This window comes from Dermochelys coriacea, chromosome 13, assembly GCF_009764565.3.
Source record: "Dermochelys coriacea isolate rDerCor1 chromosome 13, rDerCor1.pri.v4, whole genome shotgun sequence".
NCBI classification, from domain to species: Eukaryota; Metazoa; Chordata; order Testudines; family Dermochelyidae; genus Dermochelys; species Dermochelys coriacea.
Genome location: NC_050080.1, coordinates 1298878 through 1326830, shown reverse-complemented (window position 1 = coordinate 1326830; position 27953 = coordinate 1298878). Strand labels below are relative to the sequence as shown.

Sequence of the window (27953 nt, the reverse complement as noted above, 5' to 3'; positions counted from 1 at the left end):
TTCTAAAGGAACTCAAAGATGAAACTGCAGAACTACTAACTGTCGTCTGTAACCTATCATTTAAATCAGCTTCTCTACCAAATGACTAGACGATAGTTAATGTGATGACAATTTTTTAAAAGGGCTCCAGAGGTGACCCCGGCAATTACAGGACAGTAAACGTGACTTCAGTAACGGGCAAACTATAGTTGAAACTATAGTAAAGAACAAAATTGTCAGACATATAGATGAACACAATTTGTTGGGGAAGAGTCAACATGGTTTTTGTAAAGAGAAATCATGCCTCAGCAATCTACTAGAATTCTTTGTGGGGGTCAAAAAGCATGTGGACTAGGGGAATGCAGTGGATATAGTGTATTTAGATTTTCAGAAAGCCTTTGACAAGGTCCCTTACAAAGGCTCTTAAGCAAAGTAAGCAGTCCTGGGGTAAAAGGGAAGGTTATCTCATGGATTGGTAACTGGTTAAAAGATAGGAAACATAGGGTAGGAATAAATGGTCAGTTTTCAGAATGGAGAGAGGTAAATAGTGGTGTCCCCCACAGGTCTATACTGGGACCAGCCCTATTCAACATATTCAAAAATTAACTGGAAAAAGGAGTAAACAGTGGGGTGGCAAAATTTGCAGATGTTACAAAATTACTCAAGATAATTAAGTCACAGGCAGACTGCAAAGAGCTACAAAAGGATCCATCAAAACTGGGCGACTGGGCAACAAAATGGCAGATGAAAGTCAACGTTTATGAATGCAAAGTAATGCACATTGGAAAACATAATCCCAACTATACATATAAAATGATGAGGTCTAAATTAGCTGTTACCACTCAAGAACGAGATCTTGGAGTCATTGTGGATAGTTCTCTAAAAACATCCACTCGGTGTGCAGTGGCAATCACAAAAGCAAACGGAATGTTGGGAATCATTAAGAAAGGGATAGATAATAAGACAGAAAATATCATATTGCCTCTATGGTATGTCCTCGTCTTGAATACTGCATGCAGACGTGGTCTCCCCATCTCAAAAGAGATGTATTGGAATTGGAAAAGGTTCAGAAAAGGGCAACCAAAATGATTAGGGGTATGGAACAGCTGCCATATGAGGAGAGATGAATAGGACTGGGACTTTTCAGTGTGGAAAAGAGACGACTAAGGGAGGATATGATTGAGGTCTATAAAATCATGACTGGTGTGGAGAAAGTGAATAAGGAAGTGCTATTTACTCCTTCTCATAACACAAGGACTAGGGGTCACCAAATGAAATTAATAGGCAGCAGGTTTAAAACAAACAAAAGGAAGTATTTTTTCACACAACGCAGAGTTGACCTGTGGAACTCCGTGCCAGAGGATTTTGTGAAGGCCAAGACTATAACAGGGTTCAAAAAAGAACTAGATAAGTTCATGGAGGATAGGTCTATCAATGGCTATTAGCCAGGATGTGCAGGGATGGTGTCTCTACAGGGAATGAATCACTTGATATTACCAGTTCTGTTCCTTCCCTCTGGGGCACCTGGCATTGGCCACTGTCGGAAGACAGGATACTGGGCTAGATGGACCTTTGGTCTGACCCAGTGTGACCACTCATGTTCCCTTCATCTTAATAAAAAGCAAAGACTGGGGGACAAGTGTCAATTCTGTCACTACAAATAAAGATAAAACCCCAAGTGCTTCTCCATGATCCCTTCAAGGAACTGAATGAAATGCACAACATTTCACCCTGTGTGGGGTTGCGATATTTCCTCAGTTTTAGCAGACATTTATCTCCTTTTTGCCAGCTCCTTCCTCTCGTTAGTGAAGGTTTGAAGACAACAGACTGGAATGTTTAGTTCTTTATTTACAGTGCTGACATGCAGTTTCTGCAGTTACCATGTTAGATCACACACAATTCCAGCACTAGCAGCACTGTCTCACTGGTGAAAACTGCACAATTGTGAGATTTGTCAGCCTAGCTCATGGGATCTCCCAAGGATTAAAGATTACTGCATAAATACTCACTATCTGGTTAATTGGAGCCCCAGCACACATTTCCTCACTCTTCCTTGATGGCAGTCACAAAACCTCAGCAGAGGTGCTCTCAGTAATACTTCCTCACATCTCACAGAGGTAGGTTTCAAGGCTTAATTAGTATGTACAGTGCTTTGCGATCCTTGGATGGAAGGTGATCTGGAAGGGCAGACTTGTATCTTCTGCCACCCCCTTATCTGCGCAGGTGAATGGTCCTTCATCGTAGGAGTTGAGAGTGGTTACAAATGTCTGGGTCATTCAGATACCTTTTCCTTCCTTTCAGCTTCTTCTCCAAAATGGAGTCTTTTCCCTCTCCCAACACCTACCACCACCACTCACTACCAGATAGGCTAGTTAAAATCCATTTTACACAAAGCCATCACCAATAGTGTATTTCCAGGGCACTTAGCACTAATATTACCCATTCTTCTTTGGTCTCCTTTACAGTTAGAAACTGTAAACAAATTGGTAACTAGCTTTATGGGTTCTAAGTGTGCTAAGACACACTTGGACTCAGCAACACAGGCTTGCAATTCCAAAGACCTAAGTTAAGTAGTCAAATGATACACATATAGTTGTCAGAGTAGCAGCCGTGTTAGTCTGTATCCGCAAAAAGAAAAGGAGTATTTGTGGCACCTTAGAGACTAACAAATTTATTTGAGCATAAGCTTTCGTGATAGCTTATGCTCAGATAAGTTTGTTAGTCTCTAAGGTGCCACAAGTACTCCTTTTCTTTTTACATATAGTTGTGTGTCGTATATAAGGGAGGTTTGTCCACAGCCCCTGACCCAAACAATGATAAGCAGCAATACTCCACATATCTGCTCAAGAGAGGTCCAGCAGTGGAAGCTTCAGAATAGCAAGCAGGCACTAGGACCCCGATCCAGCGCATGAACAGCTTTAAGCAGGTGTGTAGTTCCATTGACTTCAGGTGCTTAAAGTGCTTTGCTAGATGAAGGCCCTGGTCATGCTCAGATGAGTTCTGTTATTTTTGCACTGTCATGAACACTAAACTAACAAAAAAAAAACTAGGGCTGTCAATTGTAGTTAACTCACGCAATTAACTCAAAAAAATTAAACGTGATTAACTGCAGTTTACTCGCACTGTTAAACAATAGAATACCAATTGAAATTTGTTAAATATTTTGGATGTTTTTCTACATTTTTAAATATATTGATTTCAATTACAACACAGTATACAAAGTTGACAGTGCTAACTTTATATTATTATTACAAATATTTGCACTGTAAAAACGATGAAGAAATAGTATTTTTTCAATTCACCTCCTACAAGTACTGTAGTGCATTCTCTTTATTGTGAAAGTGCAACTCACAAATGTAGATTTTTTTTTTTTGTTACATAACTGAACTCAAAAACAAACAATGTAAAACTTTAGAGTCTACAAGTCCACTCAGTCCTACTTGTTCAACCACGCTAAGAGACAAAAGTCTTTTTACATTTACAGGACATAATGCTGCCCACTTCTTATTTACAATGTCACCAGAAAGGGAGAACAGGCATTCACATGGTACTTTTGTAGCTGGCATTTCAAGGTATTTATGTGCCAGATATGCTAAACATTCTTATGACCTTTCATGCTTCGGCCACCATTCCAGAGGACATGCTTCTATGCTGATGATGCTCGTTAAAAAAATAATGCATTAATTAAATTAGTGACTGAACTCCTTGGGAGAGAACTGTATGTCTCCAGCTCTGTTTTACCCGCATTCTGCCATATATTTCATGTTATAGCAGTCTCAGATGATGACCCAGCACATATTGTTCATTTTAAGAACGCTTTCACAGCAGATTTGACAAAAAACGCAAAGAAGGTACCAATGTGAGATTTCTAAAGATAGCTACAGCACTCGACTCAAGGTTTAAGAATCTGAAATGCCTTCAAAAATCTGACAGGGACAACGTGTGGAGCATGCTTCCAAAAGTCTTAAAAGAGCAACACTCTGATGTGGAAACTACAGAACCCAAACCACCAAAAAAGAAAATCAACCTTCTGCTGGTGGCATCTGACTCAGATGATGAACATGAACGTGCATCGGTCCACACTGCTTTGGATTGCTATCAAGCAGAACCCATCATCAGCATGGACGCACGTCCTCTGGAATGGTGGTAGAAGCATCAAGGGACATATGAATATGAATCTTTAGCGCATCTGGCACGTAAATATCTTGCAACGCCGGCTACAAAAGTGCCATGCGAATGCCTGTTCTCACTTTCAGGTGACATTGTAAACAAGAAGAGGGCAGCATTATCTCCTGCAAATGTAAACAAACTTGTTTGTCTGAGTAACTGGCTGAACAAGAAGTAGGACTGAATGGACACGTAGGCTCTAAAGTTTTACATTGATTTGTTTTTAAATGCAGTTTGTTTTTTTACATAATTCTACGTTTGTAAGTTCAACTTTCACGATAAAGAGATTGCATTACAGTACTTGTATTAGGTGAATTGAAAAATACTATTTCTTTTGGTTTTTAGTGAAAATATTTGTAATCAAAAAGAAATATAAAGTGAGCACTGTACATTTTGTATTGTGTGTTGTAATTGAAATCAATATATTTGGAAATGTAGAAAACATCCAAAATATTTAAATAAATGGTATATTATTGTTTAATTGCACAATTAATCGCAATTAATTTTTTTAATTGCTTGACAGCCCTAAAAAACATACCAAAAAGATGTTAAACACGCATTAGAAATGAGAATCATAGAACATGTCCACAGCTCCGAAAGAGTGAACTGAGTATGTTCAAGTTCTTTTATATCCTTTAAGAGAGAAGTAATTATTTGACAGTTAGTGAGAGGGTCGGAATCCCAGCCCTAGAAAGTTAAACAGAACAGACAGCAAAGGTGGCAGCAATAAAAGCTCCCACTTGGTGCCCTTAACCTGCAGGAAACACTTTTAGTGAGCAGTGAGTAGTTCACTCTCCAGGCCCAGCCAGTCACTGCTCCCTCTGAAATGTGCAACAAGGAGACAAATCGATGCCACATGTGATGGTGGTTTGGGGATGTGAGCGTCTGTCTAGAAGGAATCAGGCAGAACACCAGCTCCTGTTGCCAGGTCAAACAGCCAGACGACAATGACTTCTGATTGCTGTTGACCTGTACTGGATTTGAATAGTTTAAGGCTCTGCCTCACGAGCAATCCTGTCTCCTTTATCATTGACTAACACATGCAGATCCAGAGCCCTACTCAAGCTTTGATAAGTCCTACTTTTCCCCTTTCACCACTCTACTCTGCTCCACTTCGGGTGAGGAGCCATATTTCCAAAACTGCAACTCCTTTCAGAGGCTGCAGCAACACCACAGATGTTGCTGGCAGTTTAATTGTGCTTTGTCCTTCATTGCTCTTTTATGGCCACTAAAAAAAAAGAAAAAAAAAGTGTCAAGGGAAAAAATTTCCCCTTGTCATAGCTTTCCAGCTGGGATCCTGGTGAAGAGGATGGTAAACATCACGGTCCAAAAAAGGGAAAAAAATCCATTAAAAATCCAAATTGTAATTCCGCCCATATGGCACCAGTACTCCATATATTTAGTTCTGCAAGACTAGTCTAGCCACTTAGTATTAGAAACAACCTAGAGGCAGGGGGAGGCTTCCCCGTTGTCGTTAGCTTTAGAGTTTTTCTTTAATTAGCCTTAAGAAAACACAGCATTCCTACCTGAACAATCCACGTTTCTGGTTATTTATTCAGTTCCCCACTGCTGCACATTACCCAGCCATACACTGCAGGAATACATCATTTCTCATTGGCATTTGCTAGCAGCCTCCACAGGCAGCTCACCGCACCGGGGGAATGGGACAGACAGCCTCCTCAACATGCAATTGTGAGGGTTGGGCAGAGCCCAAGTCAAGTCAGAGGAGATACGCTTCACCAGCAAAGAGGGGGGAGGAGGACTGGAGAGTTATGGTGTGATACAAAACGTGCATGAATAGGAAATGCACATTTATATCCATTTCCCAAAAGCAGTTTCACCTGAGTTTTCACAAAAATACACCTATCAATGCGGTCAATCAATGTTGCGAGAACAACATCTGGATACAAAGAAAAATACTCCGTTCAGAGGCCCCCACAACCTGTAGTCTGTCTTTGTAGGATTCCAAATTCTTAGTGGGTTAGTGGGCTGACCTATAGTGTCCTTTCACCTCGTTATCTGTCCAGGACAGAATTATACTGGGGGGAGGGATAGCTCAGTGGTTTGAGCATTGGCCTGATAAACCAGGGTTGAGTGTTCAATCCTTGAGGGGGCCATTTAGGGATATGGGACAAAAATTGGGGATCGGTCCTACTTTGAGCAGGGGGTTGGACTAGATGACCTCCTGAGATCCCTTCCAACCATGGTATTCTATGAAATGCATACTTGCATCTTCCAGCAGTTACTTTATCTCAGTAACGCCTCACTAGAGGACGTTTCATCCAAAAAAAAAAAAAAAAAAAAAATCTTTTTGTGCATAAAATTCAGAACTGGGATTGTTACACAGACCTATCAGGGATGCGAGATGGATGGAGCATTATATCAGTGAGATAGTCAGATGCGAGAGAGGGACTTGATGGAGACACAAGCACAAAGTTAAGAATCTCTGGCTATATCAAAGGGGAGTATTATGTTGGGACAAAGGGGCATCACCCAAAAAGGAATGTGTACTCCAAACTAGTACCTGGACTGATTACAGGTACATTTAGCAAAACACTGGCAGGGATACACCACGTAATTTGTTTCACTAGCGATTGTACTTGTTGGCACTGCTGGACATTTTTCCAACTCCTCTTGTGGCAGAGAGGTTGCTGGTGAATAGTAGTAGTAGAGAGTGTGGTTTTTATTTTTGGCTTTTTTAGGAAGAGGATTTATAGATCTGAGAAGATCCAAGTGAAACAGAAGGAAAAGAGAAGAGGCAGAGCACGAGGACAGAGATGTCTGGACATATGTGCATGTGTGGTTGGGGTTAAGTGTGAATGAGATCAAGAAGTCAGATATATTTTTCCACAAAATGCATCCAATGAAGTGAGCTGTAGCTCAGGAAAGCTTATGCTCTAATAAATTTGTTAGTCTCTAAGGTGCCACAAGTACTCCTTTTCTTTTTGCGAATACAGACTAACACAGCTGCTACTCTGAAAGATATATGTACCTGAGCATGAGGTTCATCAGCTGTAGCCCCTCCCCTTTCAGGAAGCGATCACGGTTGGAGCTCAGCATTAGACAGGAACAGAGAGAGTCAAACAGGTTCTCCATCATTTCCTGCTCCTCGGCCGTGCTTGGATTGTGTCGTTTAAACACCTGCATGCCAAAGGGGACAAAAAAAGGTAAGCCCTTACTTGGTTGCATATGGACACTGACATCAAACGCAAATTAACATTTTGCACGGCAAAACTTCAGAGTTTAACTTGTAAATTACAATTTTGCATAAGCCTGCAACTGTAATGGTAGCAACCGCCCCCTCGGTGTATTACCCCTCATATCTCTGCTCCTCTCTCTCTCCATGTGGCGTGATTGACTGTTATTGCCACGTCCCAAATGGCTGCAAGCAAATGGGATTAGATTGAAAGCACAACAGGAGGGAGTGCTGGAAAAATGGGAACAGGTTGGTTACCTGACCTAAAGTGCAATGAGGATACAGCTGATTGCCAGAGGCACAACTACTGCTGACTGTGTACTCAGAGGACCTCCTCTTTGTGCTAGTTTGTGTGTACTAAAGAAATCTATGATCACTTGAAATAGTCACCCTACCACCACCCCACTAGCACCCCTTGATAGTCACTTATGCCATTCCTGACCTCCTCCCAACCAATCTCTGCCCAACAATTCCACAGTTAGTTTTTCCTATGTTTTTTTTCTTCTGCACCCCAAAGACAAGGCCTCCCCTGTTGTCACTAGTCTTTATTCCTGGTTTTTTGCTTAGTTTCTTCCTCAAACCTTCAATGTATGCAAGCCTCACATGACTACAATACAGCTGAACAGTCCTGGATAGTGAACACCAGAAGCAGTTGTTGAGTGAAGCAAATATAAGCCTGCATAGCAGCAGCCTAGACCTTACCCAAGCCTGTCACCATCACTTCAGCGAACAAGAAGTCGTTAAGGATACAAACCTGAACAAACCCCCTTAAATGGCAAATAGGCAATGTAGTCTAGTGCACTGAGCAGAGGACGCCAGGAGCACCCGAGTTCTAATCCTTGCTTTACCTTCAAGTCTTTATGTGGCTTTAAGTAAACCATTAACTTTTCTCATGCCTCAGTACTCACATCTCTAAAATGGGGACAACCCCCACCTATCTTGGAGGGTGAGCTCCCGGTCGAAGTTTCTAAAGTACTATGAAAGTGCTGAAGAGCGAGCATTATAATGCTACAATGTATACAAGATGCCAAGACAGAGCAATACCTGTTTCACTCCTGTTACTATTTTTGCTCACCATTTTTTTCAACCCCAAACAGTGAGTCTCTCAATGGCAGACCAGAAGCATATGAATTACTCACAGATAACTGCTGAAGCAGCACATCGATCCCATCCAGCTCCCCAAGCAATTCCCTGTTGTCTAGAGGGGAAAAAAAAAAAAAAGAGGAAAAAATGAAGCTAACTGTCAGATTTTACAGCCGTCTAACACTGATACATCAGCAAACAAAATCAATACAGCTTGACAGAGTACAAAAGCTGCAGAGAGAGAGAGAAAGCAAGGGGAAGCCAGAGGCAGAAGAGTGCTGTCATGATCTGAAACAAGATCTGGATCCTATCCTAACAGAATATCAATACCAAGGCTGCATCTCACCATCATTATTCTGGAGCAGAATGGCCAGCACCTCACTGCAGTACAGCTTATTGGCATCAAAAGGCATCTTTGCCTGTTGGAAAAAACAAGGATGAGAAACCCATCAGGGGCATTGCTCTGGGTGTTTATTTTGATTTAGAGAACATGATAAGCAGATCACTCAACACATGAGCAACGATTAAAATAAAACACAAACGGCAATAATCTTACAATCTGACTCAGTGCCAAGAAAAAAAAATTAATTCTTTTCACTGATTTAAAAAAAAAAAAAAAAAAAATCAGATCAACTCTGATCCTTGCCGATATCTTCAGAGGCAAAAGCTTGCGTAACCAAGTATGCCTAGCAAAGTCTACAAACCGCGAAGCTGAACATGGCCTGCCCCTGGTTGCTTATGGAAAGAAATGTGTTAGGATTTTCCATACCGACCTACAGAAATAAAGATTATACATAGGTATGTATGCACGTATCCTCACCCCATTGTGAATAACCTACACCCACCTCACCAGGAACTGAATTAGGGTCAAATGAATCTCAGTAAAGCTACCCAGTGGCAAACGCTGACCTCATACACCCTGACGAGGGCCTGAGATGTATCAAGCAGGGCAGTAGGCAAGACTCTTGCACTGCCATAGTCCAGTCTGTATCGGGGCTCTGGGTCTCAATCCCACATCTTGCACTAATACTCCAGTCACTCGAACATGATGAAAGCGAACAGGGTGGAACTCTTTCTTGGAAGAAAGGCAAGACCCTTGGACTGGGATAATGAATCTTGCTCAACTCCTCAGTTTTACCTACCAGGAAGTTTCATTTGAGGGAACAGTTACAGACTGGACAGTAGCAGTTCAAAAGCACTAATGTGGGTCAGTTCACTAAAGGCATTTACAAAACAGGCAGCCTCCTTTAGGGCTTTTACTTTCCACTGCCTGTCCATTAATCTTCCCTTGTACACAGAGAAAAAAGTAGTAACACAAAAAGGTTAGGTTTAAAATAGTGTTTGTCACCAGCCACTCTTTGCCTGCCATACACAGCTACCTGCAGCTTCACTAAGGGAGCAGTCACTACGTAAGGTGTCCTCTGGACCAATCAACTCAGTCTGTTGCCACATTAGAAAGAACAAAAGAGATTAATATCAAATTATACTAATGAAAAGTAGGACACACCAAGGAGTTTCAATGTACTGTTTACACTAAGCCTTTTCCCCAGAAAGATCCCAAACCACTCTACGGTCTGCAGTTCTTAATATCAATCATCTGCCAGCTCTGGAGATGGAGCATGGCAGCCATTCTGGGCCATCTGTAACAGTAACCAATGAAACCGGTGCATTCCAACTCCCTGTTGAGACAGGCACTAGGAAATAACAGTCTGTCTCTTATCCACACTCCTGGGTGAGACACACACTATACACTAGCAACACAATACAATTTTTATGAGCAAGTAAAATATAACTTCTCCCCTTGAGGGCGTTTTGATGGACAGAATGCAATTAACCAAGTTAGAATACGGTCAGGAAACCAGATCTCACACATCTTTACTCTTGTGAAAGAGCCAGGTCTCTTTAGTGACCTTCGGCCAGAGCCTTTATTCTACATCTCCTCCTGAGGATGGGACCTCCAGCAGCACAGAGCCCTTACCACATGTTGAGGCACTGGCTTAATACTTCATACTCTTCTCCTGGAACTGGCACTATCTACTAACTCACCAACACCACTTCTTGGGAAAAACAAGATTCTGCTTGCAGGTGTTGACTGGACAAAGACTTCTTATGCTTATCCCAGCCCAAGATGTGGTCCTGGATCAGCACATCTGTTTGCATGCAAAGGGATAATGCACTTGGCTCAAAAGAAGCCTGAATGTGTTCAGGGAATAAATCAGCAACATGCTCTTGAGGACTGCGATGCAACTTAACAGACTGAGGGCTCACTCACTGGACAACAAAAAAAAAGGGAACCAAAAGCCCTCACAAAGCAAGGAAGGTATTTCCCATTCAATACTAAAGGAATGGGAGGGGGCAGGCGTGTGTCTGCGGGGGCAGAAATGTTCAAATCAGCCAAGTATTGCCAAAAGCAAAGGTCACTGAATAAAATTTCATTAGTGTGCACCTTCCCACAGTGACAGCTGTAAGTAAAAGCGAACACTGCCTGACCATATTGCACTCACACCCCGCAGAAATTAAAACAGATCAGAATGAAGACAATGCCTGCCTTCAGCACCAGGCTTTCCAAGCTGTCAGCGTTCACATTTGGCTGCACTAACCAGGGGAATCCAAGTGGTGATTATTTTGCTTTCCTAAGTTTCTAAGTCTTTCAGCTGTCAGAGTAATTACATAGGAGAGAGTAGGTCTGCATTTAGTACATACCTGCCTGGAATACAATTAGCTTTACTTTTTTTTTTGTTTGTTTTTAGCCAAACAAAACAATTATGTTACCACCTGCAGTCAGAAATTATAGGTTACTCCTACTAACAGCTATGTAAGGGACATAGAGGAACATTTGCGGACTTATGCAATTGGTGGAATATATTTTGTGGTTCAGTTGCCTTTTGACTACTAAGGTGTTCTGTGCAGTGGGGCGGGGCGGCGGGGTTCTCCACTGCTAGAGGTGCTATCTTTTGAATAAGACAAAGGCAAGGGCTTGACCACTAGCATGCCCTCAGCGTATGAACAGGGCTGTTAACTCACTGGCTGCAGTAGTACACCCACAACCCCCTTTTGAAGGGAGACTCACCTGCTATTTCATACAGGATGTTTTCATGCACTCTCCATTGTTTTCAACAGACTCTTCAAGGTTAACAACATCTCAGCATTTTCCTTGTGGGCATCCAAGCGCTGAACTCTTCTGAAGCTGAACCCTTCTGAAACTTACCACAGCCCAAGGTGGGTCTTGAGCTAACACTCCTTTGCATGCAAAGGATTAAGTACTTGGCTCTTCCTTTGAGGTATTTATTTCCCCTTCCTACCCCCTACTGGTTTTTCTGCAGAAGGGGCCAACAAGGCTGCCCTTTCTTTACTTGTCCACCAGCATTACCAGGAGGAACATGCATGACTCAGAAGACAAAAGTGCTTGCTAGTGCATAACAGCAGTGGAGAACGTTAACATGTGGTACCAGTGGCCTGGGTTTATTTCTTGGCAAAGCGTAATCAAAACAAAAAACAGATCCTTCTTATTCAGAGAACATTCCCCACCACATCCTAGTAGTTACACAGAAGGGAGTTTGGAGCCTTAACAAGTTAAAATTACTAACATAGGCCCCAATCCTGCAATTGCAGACATCAGGGTGGACTACTACACCCGCGCAGAGCCCTGGTCATATCAACAGGGCTTCTTGCAGGCACAAGGGTTGATCTACATGGGTTCTCATTGCAGGATCAAGGCCATATTTACCAAACAGAACACATGAGAAAAACAAAAAAGCAAAGTCTCAGAAAACACAAATTATTACAGAAACTCTACCAGCCTGAGACTCAAATTGGAACACTTCCCCACAGACTCCCTAAGCCCGCATACAAAAGCATGTTCTTCCAATTTTTGGTGCTCCACAAAAAATTCAAGAGGCACATTTTCCAGTCTGGAAGAGGGAAGGTTGAAATCTATTGCATTCACAGGTGTTGGGAGTCGAAGGGAAGGAGAAATGTAAGGAATTGTGAAATCTGCATTAAAATGGGAGAGTCAATACTACTAGCTCTGGGCCTCTGGTATTTATGCCAGACATCACCTGAAATGCAGCAGATTCCAGGTCACTGGCTGGTTGCTTATTATTCGGATACCTCTTGAAGGATGAAAGGGGAATAAACTCACCTTCAGTCTCTTGAGCAACCATTGCATGAGGCCCTGCTGCGCAGCTTCCGTACACATCTCTGGCCGGAACTCTGCCATGTTCTCAACGATCGCTGACAAGAAAGGTACAGATCACAGCCTGAGTCCATTTCCTTTCCATTCGTGCTCCAGTCCTCTCCCAAACAGAGGCACCTCCCCCATCTCCACACTGCTCTGTCAGTTTTAATGTCCTTCCAAGGGCTGCAGTTCTTGTTTCAAAGTTAGAGGTCTTATTTAAGCTACACTAGGTATAGGGCACTGTCTCCATTTTCTCATTTCCACTGTGATCCATCTTCAGACCGTGTGTTACCAAATACTGCAGGGGGAGCTTGAAGAAGCTGTGAACTACCTTTCCCTCATCCCTAGCCAGAGTTCCTGCACCATCCCGTGTAACAATTCCTGCTGGGAAAGGCTGAATTACAAAGATTAGTTCTCAGCAGTGATGTGAACAAAACAAAGATTCCTACTTCCAGCCTCACATTCCTCCAGCTCGTAGAAAGGATGCGGAGCCAGAGAAATGACATCTTTAAATGAGTACCAAAAGTCCCTGACAGCACAGCTCTGAATGTTCTGCAGGTCATTCGAACTGGCCACAAGTGTGTGTGTAAAAAAATGAAATAATGGAGCCCACCTAATGGATTACTCTAAAGAAACAGAATTTTTCAGAGAACAGCCTCTCATTCTCTGAATGAAGTGAGCTGTAGCTCACGAAAGCTTATGCTCTAATAAATTTGTTAGTCTCTAAGGTGCCACAAGTACTCCTTTTCTTTTCTGCAAGACAGTTGCCACATTGCGCAAAAGTTTGAGGGCCCATAAAGTAATGTTGTTACAGCAGTGGTTCTCCACCAGGGGATGTGTACCCTGGGGGTATTCGGAGGTCTTCCAGGGGGTACATCAACTCATCTACATATTTGCCTCATTTTGCAACAGGCTACAGAAATAGAGACATGCATGGATACAAAATTTGTATCTGCATCTGATCTGCGAAACACAAACACGGTTAGCGGATATCCGCAGATTTGCAGAGCCCTACACATAAAAAGCACTAGCCAAGTCAGTACAAACTAAAATTTCATACAGATAATGACTTGTTTATACTGCTTTATATATCAGTGGTTTTCAAACTCCAGGTCGCAACCCCAGTACTGGACTGTGGAATGGAAGGCACTATGTTGCAGCAGCTCTGGTCAGCACCGCTGACCGCGCCGTTAAAAGTCCCATCGGTGGTGCTGCCCGGCTAAGGCAGGCTAGTCCCCACCTGTTCTGACACCGCGTTGCGCCCCGGAACAGCCAGCAGCAGGTCCGGCTCCTAGGTGGGGCAGCCATGAGGCTCAATGTGCTGCCCCCACCCCAAGCACCGGCTCTACACTCCCATTGGCCGGGAACCAGCCAATGGGAGCTGGGGGGGCAGTGCCTGTGGGCAAGAGCCGCACAGAGCCACTTGCGTGCCGAGGACCTAGACCTGCTCCTGGTCACTTCCAGGGCACAGCGTGGTCCAAGGACAGGCAGGAAGCCTGCCTTAGCACCCCCGTTGTGCCGCTGACCGGGAGCCACCCAAGGTAAGCCCACACCCAAATCCCCTGCCCCAGCCTTGAGCCCCCCCAAACCCAGAGCCCCTTCCTGCACCCCAAACCTCTCATCCCCAGCCCCACACGGAGCCTGCATCCCCAGCCCAGAGCCCCCTCCCACATCCTGAACCCCTCATCCCGCAGCCCTCACCCCAACCCTGAGCCCCTCTCACACCCCACACCCCTCATCCCCAGCTTCATTGGGTCACAGGCATCAATTTTCTTCAACTGGGTCACAAGGAAAAGCGTTTGAAAACCACTGCTACATACAATACACTGAAATGTAAGTACAATATTAATATTCCAATCGATTTATTTTAGAATTAAGTGGTAAAAATGAGAAAAGTAATTTTTCAGTACTAGTGTGGCTGTGACACTTGTATTTTTATGTCTGATTTTGTAAGCAAGTAGTTTTTAAGCGAGGTAAAGCTTGGGGATACACAAGACAAATCAGCCTCCTGAAAGGCTACAGTAGCCTGGAATGGCCGAGAGCCACCGTGTTATAGGATACGTATCCTGGGCTCTAGATCAGGGGTTCTCAGAACAATTTTTTTGGTGGCCTAAGAGTGTGGCCACCAACCCTCACTGGTGGCCGCTCAGAAAATTTTTCCAAACCCGAGCCCCGCTGCCCTGGGTTGAAGCCCAGAGCCGAAGCCCAGGGCCTGAAGCCTGCTGAGCACACACACTGGGCCCATGTGTTTGCTGAGGTGCTGTCCGGATCCCCCGGGGAGGCTGCTGATCCCCTCTTGGCGGTGCCAGCAAACACCAAGGCAGCCAGGAGCAACAGGTGGGCGCTGCAGGGAGGGGCCGCTGCTTTGCCCCTCCCCTTCCCCATCTCCACCCAGGAGGCTGTTGTGGCTGCAGAAAAATCCCCCGGTGGCCACATTTGAGAAACAAATGGCAACAAATTCATGGCACGTTTATTCCTAAGAAACACAGCTGTGACAAATGAAGACACTCTTTTGGCAGACTGTAGAAAAGTACATTTAATACTTTAATACATGAAGAGGAGGCAGCTCCTTAAAATAACACAGCTTCCTGTAATGAAGTTATCTGTTGAACAGATTTATACTTTATTACCAGCAAGCTAAATGAAAGCAGTATTACATGAAATTCATGCAAGGCCTTTTCTGCCCACTGTGGTAGTTCACAACGGCGACAGACTACATACACCCACCCCTCTGTTGACTGTGTCAAAAAGAAATACTGTACTGTAACATCCCCTTACCAAGAGTGTTATGGACTCCGTCAGCCTCCTCTTTTACACCTTCATCTAGGCGCTCTAAATTCTGGACCAGCAAGGCCACAACCTGGCCATCAACCTAAGTCATTGAGGCCACATGGAGAAAAGAGGATTAGTAGGGAGAAGGGAGAGTGGGGTGGAGAGGGGAAAGAAAGGGGGGGAAAAAAAAAATCAATAAGCACAACAGAAACACTCCAGAAAGCATGCCTCTGATCAGGAGAAATGAACAATCTTGCTCTGAAATCTCAGAGCTAGCAAAGGATTCACAAAGTAAATTCACCACTTCGTTTTTCTTAGACAATTTTTGTGTCAGATAAAACAGAAAAACATCTGGAGGAAAAATATGAACCTTGTCACAGTCTGTTATTCCCTAAATCACCCTGACTGACTTACAATCTCCCTGAATTTCAAAGTGCTAGACACTAAAAAACAACTGGGTATCAGCTGCCGGTCAGCTATAAAAGCAGCTCCCCTGGGTTTCAATTGCTTGTTGCTGGTTTATCTGCATTTTTTTCTTGTCTGTCAGAAAGCAGCTGAAACAATGCCTGTGAAGGAAGCATCAAAATGTAAGGGCTCAGCAGTCACACAGAGGGAAGTCTTCATTCTAGGTGCAGAAATACAGGTTTTTAAAAAAGGATGGTTTTGGCTTCCATTATGTGTGACATCACGTAGCCACCCTGGCCAAAGCCAACTGTAAATGATTAAAAATGAATCTGACCTCTATGGCAGTTTGGGGGAAGCCTTGGATGGTGTTCATTGGGGCACTGCCTTGACTAGGTTGAAAGGCGTGAAGTCAGATCACGTTAGCCAGCTCAATACAATACCTGCTAAAGCTCAGTTACAACAAGGTGAGTCGTACTTTTGTGCGTGCTGAGCTGGCTGAGTTAAAGCCTAGGTTCTGCGCAACTACAGGAAGACACTCCCTGCCCCAGAGAGCTTACACGCTTCAACACATCTGTACATTTCGGAGTGCAACACCCCTGTTAAGTATCTCCACTCTACATTCATTGAGATGAAATGACATGCTCCAGGCTACACAGCAAGTCAACAACAGAAATGGGAATCCAGATTCTGAAGTTTGTGGATCCCAGCCCCAACCAAGGTCAACCCACTAAACAAACAGTAGTACTTTAGTCCTGCTACTAGCTAAAGTCTAATGTGACAATCCTCATTTTTAAACAGGAGAGTGGAAAATGCAAGCACAGTGTCATAGAATATCAGGGTTGGAAGGGACCTCAGGAGGTTCTAGTCCAACCCCCTGCTCAAAGCAGGACCAATCCTCAACTAAATCATCCCCAGCCAGGGCTTTGTCAAGCATGACCTTAAAAACTTCTAAGGAAGGAGATTCCACCACCTCCATAGATAACCCATTCCAGTGCTTCACCACCCTCCTAGTGAAAAAAGTTTTTCCTAATATCCAACCTAAACCTCCCCCACTGCAACTTGAGACCATGACTCCTTGTTCTGTCATCTGCTACCACCGAGAACAATCTAGATCCATCCTCTCTGGAACCCCCTCTCAGGTAGTTGAAAGCAGCTATCAAATTCCCCCTCATTCTTCTCTTCTGCAGACTAAATAATCCCAGTTCCCTCAGCCTCTCCTCACAGCCATGTGCTCCAGCCCCCTAATCATTTTTGTTGCGCTCCCCTGGACTCTGATTTTTCCACATCCTTCTTGTAGTGTGGGGCCCAAAACTGAACACAGTACTCCAGATGAGGCCCCACCAATTCCGAATAGAGGGGAATGATCACATCCCTCGATCTGCTGGCAATGCCCCTACTTATACAGCCCAAAATGCCGTTAGCCTTCTTGGCAACAAGGGCACACTGTTGACTCATATCCAGCTTCTCGTCCACTATAACCCCTAGGACTTTTCTGCAAAACTTGATCTCTAGTCTGTAGCAGTGCATGGGATTCTTCCGTCTTAAGTGCAGGACTATGCACTTGTCCTTGCTGAACCTCAGATTACTTTTGGCCCAATCCTCTAATTTGTCTAGGTCCCTCTGTATCCTATCCCTACCCTCCAGCATATCTACCACTCCTCCCAGTTTAGTGTCATCTGCAAACTTGCTGAGGGTGCAATCCATGCCATCCTCCAGATCATTAATGAAGATATTGAACAAAACCGGCCCCAGGACAGACCCCATTTGCTAACTGAGGTTTTCTATATGCTCAGTGAGTGCAGTAACAGCAGGGTTTAGCTTGCCGTAGTAGGTAATGCAACAATCTCTACGCAGGCCTCCCAAAGCTATGCCCACATCCTTAAAATAAAGGAGCCATCTAGAAGCAGATATCTCATGTTTTCTCATGACATGGCTGACCTGTTTCTTTCGAAGTGAACAATCAAACCTGGCTATAGTGGGCTGGTGACAAGAAACACCCAGGAAAAGCTTGTTCGATGTACTGCTTTCAGTGCATTTTATAGAAAGGATCCTCCCTATCAGCTCCCCTTTTCCATTTCATTATCCAGTAACCTTCTATGAAGGGATTGTAATTAAAAACAGCCCAAAGGCCAGCCAGAGAAACTCAACTCAGGGCCACTGTAATTAACCTTTGGACGGCAACATTACAGCGACTAGGCAAGAGGGATTGTAGGAGAAAGAATACAGCAGTCTTCTCACCCTGCTCCTCTAAGAAACCATAATCCCCTATCTCCTTAATCTCAGCATAATAGTTAGAGACCAAGCCAGAGTCCAGGTGTTTCACAAACACAGCAATTTATTTGGAGAAACTGCCTGAAAGGAGAATGGACTCTCATCTCTTGCATACAGTTACAACTAGTTCTACTGACATCCCTTCCCTGCAACGTACTTCTGCTCAAATTGGCAGCTTTTACCTTCTACTACAATGCTGTAAAAAAGGATATCCTGCCCAAACACCTGGAAAAAAGGGTATCCCACCAACACAGCAGACGAGAGGCACTCGGTACCATTAACTAAACAGAAAGTTCCTTCATGAAGGAAAGTAAGATGTCATGCAGTTGTTTAATCTCTATGGAATAAGGGATAATTAAACTCTCTTCCACCCTTAGAATAAGTATGTGGCAGGATGAGTTTGTCTGCTTATACATGAAGAATTCTGAGCATTTTCTTTGCTTGTGTAAAAAAAACAACGTCAGATCTACCTTGGTAGGATCATGCCTTTGTTACTAGGCTTGAATCAGGCAATATTGGGGAACAGCTATGGGTTGCATTATGAAGGTCAGACTAGATGATCAAAATGGCCCTTCTGGTCTTTTTAAAAAAAAGTAATAAAAATCTATGAACCAATGTCAGACCTCAATTTTCCCAGCATGAGCTGATCAGAGAACTGTCCTGCTTTTCAGAGGAAGCAAAAGAGCATGTATCAAGTTCCTACTGAATTCAATACGACACTGCTGCTGTCACAGAAATGACCTCATTCTCCCGCTGTAACAATACAGGAAGCACAGTAAGATACGACACAGAGAAACCTGCCGTCCGCAAACAAAACAAATTAAAAACAACCTCTTCCTTCCAGATGCAGAGGAAGGACTTGCCCCAAGAATTCACTCATACCAGAAAAGAAACCACCCTGACTGTACTCACAGTATCTCAAGCCAGTCAAAAGAAAATGGATTCATCAAAGAGACTAGGATCACACAGAGCAGCTCCGCCCTGAGAGCCACAGGCTAAGTTCCCTCTAAGCTGCACGGCCATGCAGCAGGTTATCAAGGGCCACGCAGGTGGGGAAAGGCAGCTCTCCCCTGGCCCCAGTCCCAGACATAGAGCTGGCGCAGCCAGGGAAAGGCACCTGTCCCCCGGCCCTGGTCCCGGAGCTACCGCAGCCGGAGAGGTGCCTCTCCCTCAGCCCCAGGCTGCTGTGGTGAGAGAGGGCTTGGGGGAGGGGAGGAGCCCTCTCTCCCCACCACAGCCCCAGGGTAGCCTGCACCCCAAACCCTTCATCCCGAGCCTCTCCCTAGAGCCTGCACCCCCAGCCGGAGCCCTCCCCTTCACCTCAACTCCTAACCCCTCGGCCCCACCCCCACCACACATCACCTCCATATTGGTGCACATAAAATTAATTCTGCACATGGATGTAAAAAAATTAGAGGGAACATTGACTCCATGGGTATAAAAAGAATCTAAAAACACATCCTTCCCCTCTGTAAGGTGACCACTGATCAGCCTAATCTGGAGCTACTGAAATTGCTACTTACTAGAGCATCAATGAGGACTTCAGCTCCCTCTTCGCTCTCATGGAGTGTATCTATGTCCGTCAGTTCTTGAAGCAGATCCACCACGGCTATGGACACATGTGGGAGATGTTAAGGATAACCCAAGTCATAATCAAGACCCCATTTATCTTCATAATTGGTCCAACGTGACTGTGTTTGCTCACCGACTGCCGAGACTGAAATAGCAAGGAGCGTGTGCAGAGCAGAGCAGATAGAGGAAGACCAAGCATAAGTTCAGGCACTGCTTTAGCAGCCCTTGTTTTCATAAGCACTAAAACTAACTGATTTTAGTAACTGGGAGTAATACTCCAACATGATCATCTATTTTTTGTATTTGGCAGTTTCACTGTTCCCCAGTGCCATTTGCTTTTTGTCATTTTTAAATCAATTAAATATTCTAGAGCTGATACAACGGGTTACCAGCCATTTTACATTGTAGCAATTGTTAAGACTCTAGTTAGGAGCACAGAAAAATGTAGCAATTTGATTTGTGTGCATTATCCTCTGAAGGATACCATAGCTAACTTGACATAGCATGCACCGCACAAACAAGGCCGTAATATGACCATGGAATGATAACCTTCTTCTGCCTGGTTCAATTAGGAGAGCATGCTTCTATAACCATGCACCCCACAGGAACTGCAAAGACCTTGCCAGCCCAATTTTCATTCATTAACACCACGCTGCATAACACGTGGTTCTTTTGACTCCATGCAGTTTTTTAGTACAGCCAGATGTATTCCCTCTCATTAGACCCTCTTTCCTATTCTCTCAGACACACTGTTCAATCCTGCCAAATTCCCACTGGGACAGAACAAGAAATCCAGTTGTCAAGATGTCCTACATAACAAAATCCTGAAGGATCTCTTTAAAATCCACAGGCTAATAGACTAGTCATCCAATTCTCCCATTTGTGTAAGAATGAAAATGTATTTTTATGTACTTAGTTATTTAATAAGGTTAGAGTCCTGACTTCACCAGACCCAGGAAATTCTGTAACACAACTGCCATTTCATTCCCATGTCAAACTGCTATGTCCAGGCACTGCAGAATCCTCAGATCAGTATGTGACAGAACCTACTTCACACACGGCAGCACTCATCTAAGGTGAGTGAGTTTGGCACCAGTAGGTATACCTGCACCAGCTTTAATCTAGCTAGCACAGGCCACAATAGTACTGCAGATGGAGTGGAATGGACCTCAACTCGGGCTAAGTGCCCAAGTACAAGCCCAAGAGGGAGCCTGGGTATGCACTTTAGCTGCTAGCCCTTGCTGAAGCCCATCCTGCCATGTCTACACTACTATTCAGAGTAGCAGCCATGTTAGTCTGTATCCGCAAAAAGAAAAGGAGTACTTGTGGCACCTTAGAGACTAACAAATTTATTTGAGCATAAGCTTTCGTGAGCTACAGCTCACTTCAATGGAATGCATCCGATGAAGTGAGCTGTAGCTCATGAAAGCTTATGCTCAAATAAATCTGTTAGTCTCTAAGGTGCCACAAGTACTCCTTTTCTTTTTACACTACTATTGTTACCCATGCTAGCGAGACTGAGGCTAGCCTAAGTGTCACCTACCTGTGCTACAATTGTACCTTCACTTGGTAAAGTAGACCTACCCATAGTGAGGCGAGACTAGTTCCTCTCCATGCATATTTAGGGGTAGGTTTTTGGATCCTTGGCTTTCCACTTATACTTGCAATTGCAGACAGAAATCAAGTAGAAGTGCAACTACTTATACTTGCGCCCACAATTAGTTTTGCTGATATAAAAACCCAGGTCCAAGTTACACTTGCAAAACATCAAAGTCAGGCCTCTGCTCACCTGAACATATAAGTAAAGTTTTGAGGTATTTAAGTGACTTAGGAGCCCAAGACCCATTAAAAGCCAGTGACAGGTTCCTAGGTCACTTTTGAAAGGGTGACCCATACATTTACCACTAAAGACAACACCAAATTGCTAGTGCTAAAGAAACTAAAATCCTCTAGCCAGGTACGAAATGCACCGTGGGCACATACGGGATGGTTTCCCCCAAGCTACCTGCGATTTTGCTGCAGTCTCTCTAGTGGTCAGGTTAGTGGAGTTTCTATGGCACTTCCATCCATGGAATCTCTACTGAACCTGCCAACAAGGAGGCCAGTAGTGCAGGTGAGTTCAGGACAAAGGAAAAGGCTTCTCTGACTCTCCTGACTTTTGCTAATTTAAGTCACAGCCTAGTCATTATCTTTCACTCACATCTTTTGCACGAACTCAGTTGAACAGCTGCCTAAACAGATCACCTGGGATTTGTCCCCTCACCTCTCCATCCCCTCCCTGCATTAGCCCCTCCAAGGCTCTAATGTAAATGAAGTGTGAAGAATTCATCCTTTGGTGTTCCCTTTGGGGAAACTGTTTTAAAACTTTATCCTGTTTAGTTATAGTAAAGCCACCAGCAGACTTGAATGAAAAGCCCTGTTTCCTGTATGTCTAGGAGCTTCAGTTCAATTGTTTTTGCATTTTTTGCTTGAGCAATAACCTAGCACATAGAAAGGTGTTACTGCAGCTTACAGTCTGCGTCCAACACATCTCAAAAGATTTCTACAAATCTAACGAGAAATGTGTTTTCTCCCAGGCAAAATTTCTGCCCCCAAACTAATTGACAAACAAGTTTTGACTTTTTTTTTTTTTTTTTAAGAGAGGAAGCGAGCAGTGCAAAGACTGACAAGCCCTGAACAAAACTGATCTCAAGACACATCTTTTTATAGCTGAAAGGACAAAAATAGCTGTGTTCCCATATGCTTCCGCTCCTAAGGTCATCGTGAACCAGCCCTCTGATCCCAGGAAAAATCCCCACAGTTTGTGTTTTCCCTGAGAATGACAAATTCAAGATAACCTTTCGGTGCTGTGCACATTGTACACAAAAAGACTGAGGTCTCTGGTGAAAGCATAAAATATTAAACCATGATGTCCATGGAACTGGTTATGCTGGTCGGCATTTCCAGCTGTACAACAGTAAATTGTTAACAACCTCATATTTGAGAATAATTTCTATTACAGATCACAGAGAAGACAAGCAGCAGTGCTGGCTATTTTGCAGAGATCAGCATTCTACCAGACCAAGGTTATGTTAGGTGCAAATTAAAATAGTCAACCCTGTAAATAGGGCTCTCTGATGAAAACTGCAATGCAATGAGATTTTAAAAATGTTTTTAATAAAATTACTATATCTATTTGCAAAGATTGTATCACTATTTCTTTAAAATATAGCGTCTTAAATGCAAGAAAAAAATTGCTAAAAGAGAAAACTGACATCCTTAAATCGAACAATAATAAATATTTAGCATTTTTACAGCACTTTTAACCTGGAAATCTCAAAGGGCCTAAGAAACATGTCAAGCATTATCTGATTTTTCACAAATGGAAAAAAGGAGGTGGAGAGATTTTAAGTGATCTGCCCAAAGTCACCAAGAGAGCCACTGGAAGAAACCTCTGGTCTCATCTCCCAATCCAGTGCTCTATCCTTTGAGCACACTGTCTCATTAGTTCACAAATGCTGTTTCAAACACACTTCATGCAGCCTCCCTCTGGAATGGAAGAGGTGGAAGCCATTACATGATTTTTCAAGTTAGCTTAAACTAGCCATTTCAAAGAGTGAATAGAATCTTACAGCCACTTTGAAAGTCTTTGCCTCTCACACACATCACTGGTAAGCCAAGTATCTTGTGTCACTCTGCTCCTAAGCTGAAGGTCAGGTGTCCTGGCAACAAAAGGTATTAGTGCAGTTATGATGCTTCTGTTCAGGACAAGCAAACCACTGGTACACAGCAGACATAGGTCAAAACTGAGGTTCTCTGGTCAAGCCTTTGGGGAGCAAGAACTGGAACAAACAGCATGAATGGATGCATGCTAGCATTCCGGTGCCATATCCTCAGCAGCGTTTGTAAAGGAAAGTGCAATGCATGCTTGTCTGTGGTTAGCCCTCCACTTTATACGAGTGCCCAAGCAGATTGTTTAAAAATGAAACTAAGGCTAATTACTCAAATGAGATGATGGGTACATTAACAGTTCGGCAGGGGAAAATAAAGACACTGAAATGTTCAGAAGAGAGAGTAGCTGAGTAAAGAAGGGTTTCAGGTGAACAAAAGAGGATAGAAATTTAAAAGTAGTGGGAGGGAAGAGAAAAAATATCTAGCAGTCTGTGTGAAAACGGAGCACAAGAGATTGTAGAGGTGTCTGCAGAAAGAACATTTCTCCTGGGAGTAAGGCTAACAATGAAAGGATATCTGTATTATCGTGTCCAAGCAGCCCTAGGAGAGACTGTACAGCGTTCAGCTCCACCAGCAGGTGGTAAAGATCAGGCATGGTTGCAACCACATGCATTTCCTGAATGATGTCATTTAAATCCAGCTCAGATTCCATGAACCTGTGGACAGAGGCAGGGCAAAATTGGTCAGTGGGAACACAAGTGCAGCAGCTATCCTCACAGTAGAATGCAGGCCTTCCCCACACTGAGAACAAAGCAGCCACACAATCCACCAACCAAGGCTCATTTGTCCAGGCATCAGTGCCACAATATTTCCAATCCATTCCGCAAGGGCGACAATTCAGGGGGACAGGGGAGGGCGGGAGCCCCCCTCTGAGTTTCGTACAGGAGGACTGCAAGCTCCCAGGTGGAACTCTTAACTATAGCACAGCATTCCTGTGAAATGTAAGGTTTCAAAGTAGCAGCCCTGTTAGTCTGTTACACTACAAAAGGTCATCCCCCCCGCCCGCTGGTAATAGCTCACCTTAAAGTGATCACTCTCATTACAGTGTGTATGGTAACGCCCATTGTTTCATGTTCTCTATGTATATAAATCTCCCCATTGTATTTTCCACCAAATGCATCCGATGAAGTGAGCTGTAGCTCACGAAAGCTTATGCTCAAATAAATTTGTTAGTCTCTAAGGTGCCACAAGCACTCCTTTTCTTTTGTGAAATGCAAGTTCTGCAGAGGAGAGGTGTTCCTGGGGAAGGGAGTCAGGATTTTGTTTACAAACGGAGGCAGGGTGATTAAGATAAGAAAGAGCTGGTGATTAAATGAAGGGTATGGAAGTTTAGCCTCTAAAAGACGAATCCCTCAGTGGTTGGGGGGGGGGGGGGGCGGGGTATTTTAGAGGAGGTGGATTCACAAAAAATACAGCAAAGCACTGTGCGTAGGTTACATTCAGAAAAGGGGGAGATTTGGGGGCAGAGGTGGAAAGAAGGGGTCAGACCCAGGGCAGGGCTAACAGTGTATAGAGAAATGCCCACTCTACCTGTGGTACTTATGTGGCCTCATCACCACAGTATCTGAGACCATAAGCACCGATCCTGTGAGTGCTCTGGGGCTGCAACACCCACAGGGAAAAATTGGTGGGTGCTCTGCACCCACCAGCAGCTCCCCACCCCGCCGCAGCTCACCATGCCACCTCCATGAGCACGCTGCATGCCCACTTTTCCCCCTCCCTCCCAGCACTTGCTGCCGCGAAACAGCTGTTTCGCGTGGCAAGTGCTGGGGGGAGAGTGGAAGGAGGGGGAATGAGGTGCACTCAGGGGAGGCCGCCGGACCGGGGATTTGGGGACGAGTCCAATGGGGCAGGGAAGGGGCAGAGTTGGGGCAGGGACTTTGGGGGAAGGGGTTGGAATGGGGGCAGGCGCAAGCTCCAACCGGCGCCATGAGAAATTGGCGCCTGTGTCTGAGGCTTCCCCTCACAATGTCTAACCTAACCTATTTCTCCTCCCAGCCCCTCGGCGAGGTAGAGCAGTGCTGTTATCCCCATTGCACAGATGGGGCACTGAGGCACATCCAGACTAAAGGCTAGATTTTCAAAGGTATTCAGGCAGCTAGTGAGATTTTCAAATGCACTTACAAGCTTTGGTGCTTTGTAAACCCCACTAGATACCTAGCTGCATCTTTGGGTTCCTAAAAGCCTTTGAAATTCTGTCACTGGCCTGAGGTCAGACAGGAAGTCTATGGGGGGGAGAGGGGGGGGAGTAGAATCCAGGTCTCTCAGGGCTAACTTCCTATCCAACAGAACAGCCTCTCTCTCTGCTGCATACTACAAAAAAAAAAAAAAAAAAAAAAAAGACTGATAGATGGGAGAAAATCCAAGACGGCCAGTTCTCAGAGACTCCAGCAAAAGGTCCCAGGATGGATGCCAAGGTTGACAGCATGAAAAAAAGCACAGAGATCAGGAAAGCTGAAGAATGAGAGTCAGATGAGAGGAGATAACTTAACGCCCCAGGGGTGGCAGGTTCGGCCCGAGGCTGGGCTGTACAGCAATGGCTACTGAGCAATTTTACATTTTAACTGAAAACCATTTTGTTCAGTCATTTTTTGTTCTGAGTTTGAGAAAAAGAAGGAATGAGAAAGTGTCATAAGTATCCGATGTGTTTATGCCTCAATTTCTTAGGGTTTCAGCTGTATCCAGGCCAATTCCAGAACAAAGAACAGAAACTGCATCCACAGAGTCCATAAAGCCGACAATTATTGTCATGATTTGTATTATTCACTGAGCACCATCTGTGTGCTCAGCACTGTTCAGAATATGCTAGACAACGTAGTCCCTGAGCCAATGCATATAAGATGTGTAACCCTGGATAAGATGGCTCAGATATTTAAGGATGAAGTGCATAGTTATTGACCATACTATGATGTTTATACCTATGAGTGGAGGCACTGATGGCAATAGAAGTTTTACTTGATTAAGGACTAGAAGATTTGACCCTCCAACTTTCTTTCTAAAGGAATAGCTGCCCAGAGCTCCTGTGCCTGTTTATTTTCCTTTACTGCCTGCAGTGGCCCTGATAGACCTCAGACATCTCAGGTTTTTTTTCCTCAACTTTAAAATATAGGTTTTTCTTGGTGTTTAGTTCTAAATATCCTCCTGTGAGAACTGCAACTCAGTCACTGTCGTGTTGTGTTTGAGCCTTCTGGAAAGGAACTAGCCTTTAAACAGAAGTAAAAACAGTGTTGCCAACTCATGATTTTTGTCATGAGTCTCATGATAATTGTGTTCCTTAAAGCCCCAGCTCCTGGAGTCAATTAGATATGTGATGATTTCAGCCTTCATTCTTAAAGAAAAATGAAGTTTCTAGTCCTCGTAAGCTGTGGAGAAAGCTTCAAATTGTGATCCCAGTGCACCCTAAAGGCTCAAAAAGCAGAAGGCAAATAAAAAGAAGCCTAAATCTGTTATTTTTACATAACCTCATGATTTTAAAACCAATCTCATGATTTTTTTTAACATTTGGGATTGGCAATACCGTGAAAGTGACTTGAAAAGTGTCAGTTTCATTCCTGTTTAAGGTTCATTTCTAGTCTAGTATTTGTAGGGAAGTAACACCTCTAGAGCCCCAGACATGTGCAGTATAAACTCATGGGGGCTTACCCATGTAGGATGTTTCCAAAGTTAAATGATCTATTCCATGCTTGGTGAACTGCAAAAAAGTGATTGAAACAATTGTAGAAAAATCTAGATGACTTTCTATTGTTGTAGTCAAGAGTTAGCAACAAAGAATATACATTAAAATTTTAAACCTAATTAGTGTTCCTTAAGTGACTTGACACAAGATGTGAGAATGTTAGTATTAGAGCTGAGTGGGTCTAATATTTATTAAATCCTCTTTTTTTACATAGGAATTAGATATAGTGCTCCTATTAGCTAATTTCTAAGTTATCTTAAAAACAAACAAAACAAACAAACAAACTAGTTTTCGGGTGCCTAAGTAGCCCTTGGAATCACGGTTAAAGTTGGCCCGCAACGAAAATGTGAAGTGGCGCCCCTGCCATTCTGCTCACATCATCACAAAGTCAGTCACTGGATTCAGAACTCATTGCAAACAGTTTGTCCCTCATTTTGTCATATCACTGCACATGGGCCCCAAAAGCATTTTATGATGTGGCATTCCTGCCCTCTCTAATTTATGTATTTCAGTTTAAAAGAGTAAGTGTGCAGGCTAGTTTCTGCATAGAGAATTCTTCTGCTGACTCATCTTAATATTAAAGTGTGTGGGTTATATTAGCTCCAGGAAGGGTACAAGAGGACTTGGGTGCCTGTCTGAAACAGGGAGAATAGGGGCAGGGGCAGAGACCTAGCTCCAGCCAAGCTTAAGAGAAAACAGGCTGAAAGTTTACTTTAATTTATTTAAGTTAAATAAAGGCGATCTCCAGAAAAGGGGTAAATTTGAATCAGACCCAGTGTCCCTGTATTGGAGTGAGGAAAGGGGTGGAGATGTCACTTGCTTAAAATGAGAAGAAAAGACTCAGTTCAGCAAGGGCAGTTTACAAAACCCTTCTTTCTGAATCTGAAGCAATAGGAGAGAAGTTCAGTGAAAGCAAGCTCTGATCTTCAGAAGGGATTGTCTTG

The 27953-nt window shown here is 43.8% G+C and overlaps 1 protein-coding gene across 1 annotated transcript in view; it reads right to left on the bottom strand.

Moving 5' to 3' along the window:
• The window catches only part of CTNNBL1 (catenin beta like 1), a 101269-nt gene that overhangs the window by 48153 nt on the left and 25163 nt on the right, over positions 1 to 27953 (bottom strand). The window contains exons 4-10 of the mRNA XM_038369424.2: positions 23850 to 23989; positions 19574 to 19671; positions 15381 to 15474; positions 12567 to 12658; positions 8772 to 8844; positions 8482 to 8540; positions 7139 to 7287 (exon numbers count right to left, since the gene is read on the bottom strand). Of these exons, the coding sequence (XP_038225352.1) occupies positions 7139 to 7287; positions 8482 to 8540; positions 8772 to 8844; positions 12567 to 12658; positions 15381 to 15474; positions 19574 to 19671; positions 23850 to 23989 (705 nt within the window). The remainder of the gene's footprint in view (positions 1 to 7138; positions 7288 to 8481; positions 8541 to 8771; positions 8845 to 12566; positions 12659 to 15380; positions 15475 to 19573; positions 19672 to 23849; positions 23990 to 27953) is intronic.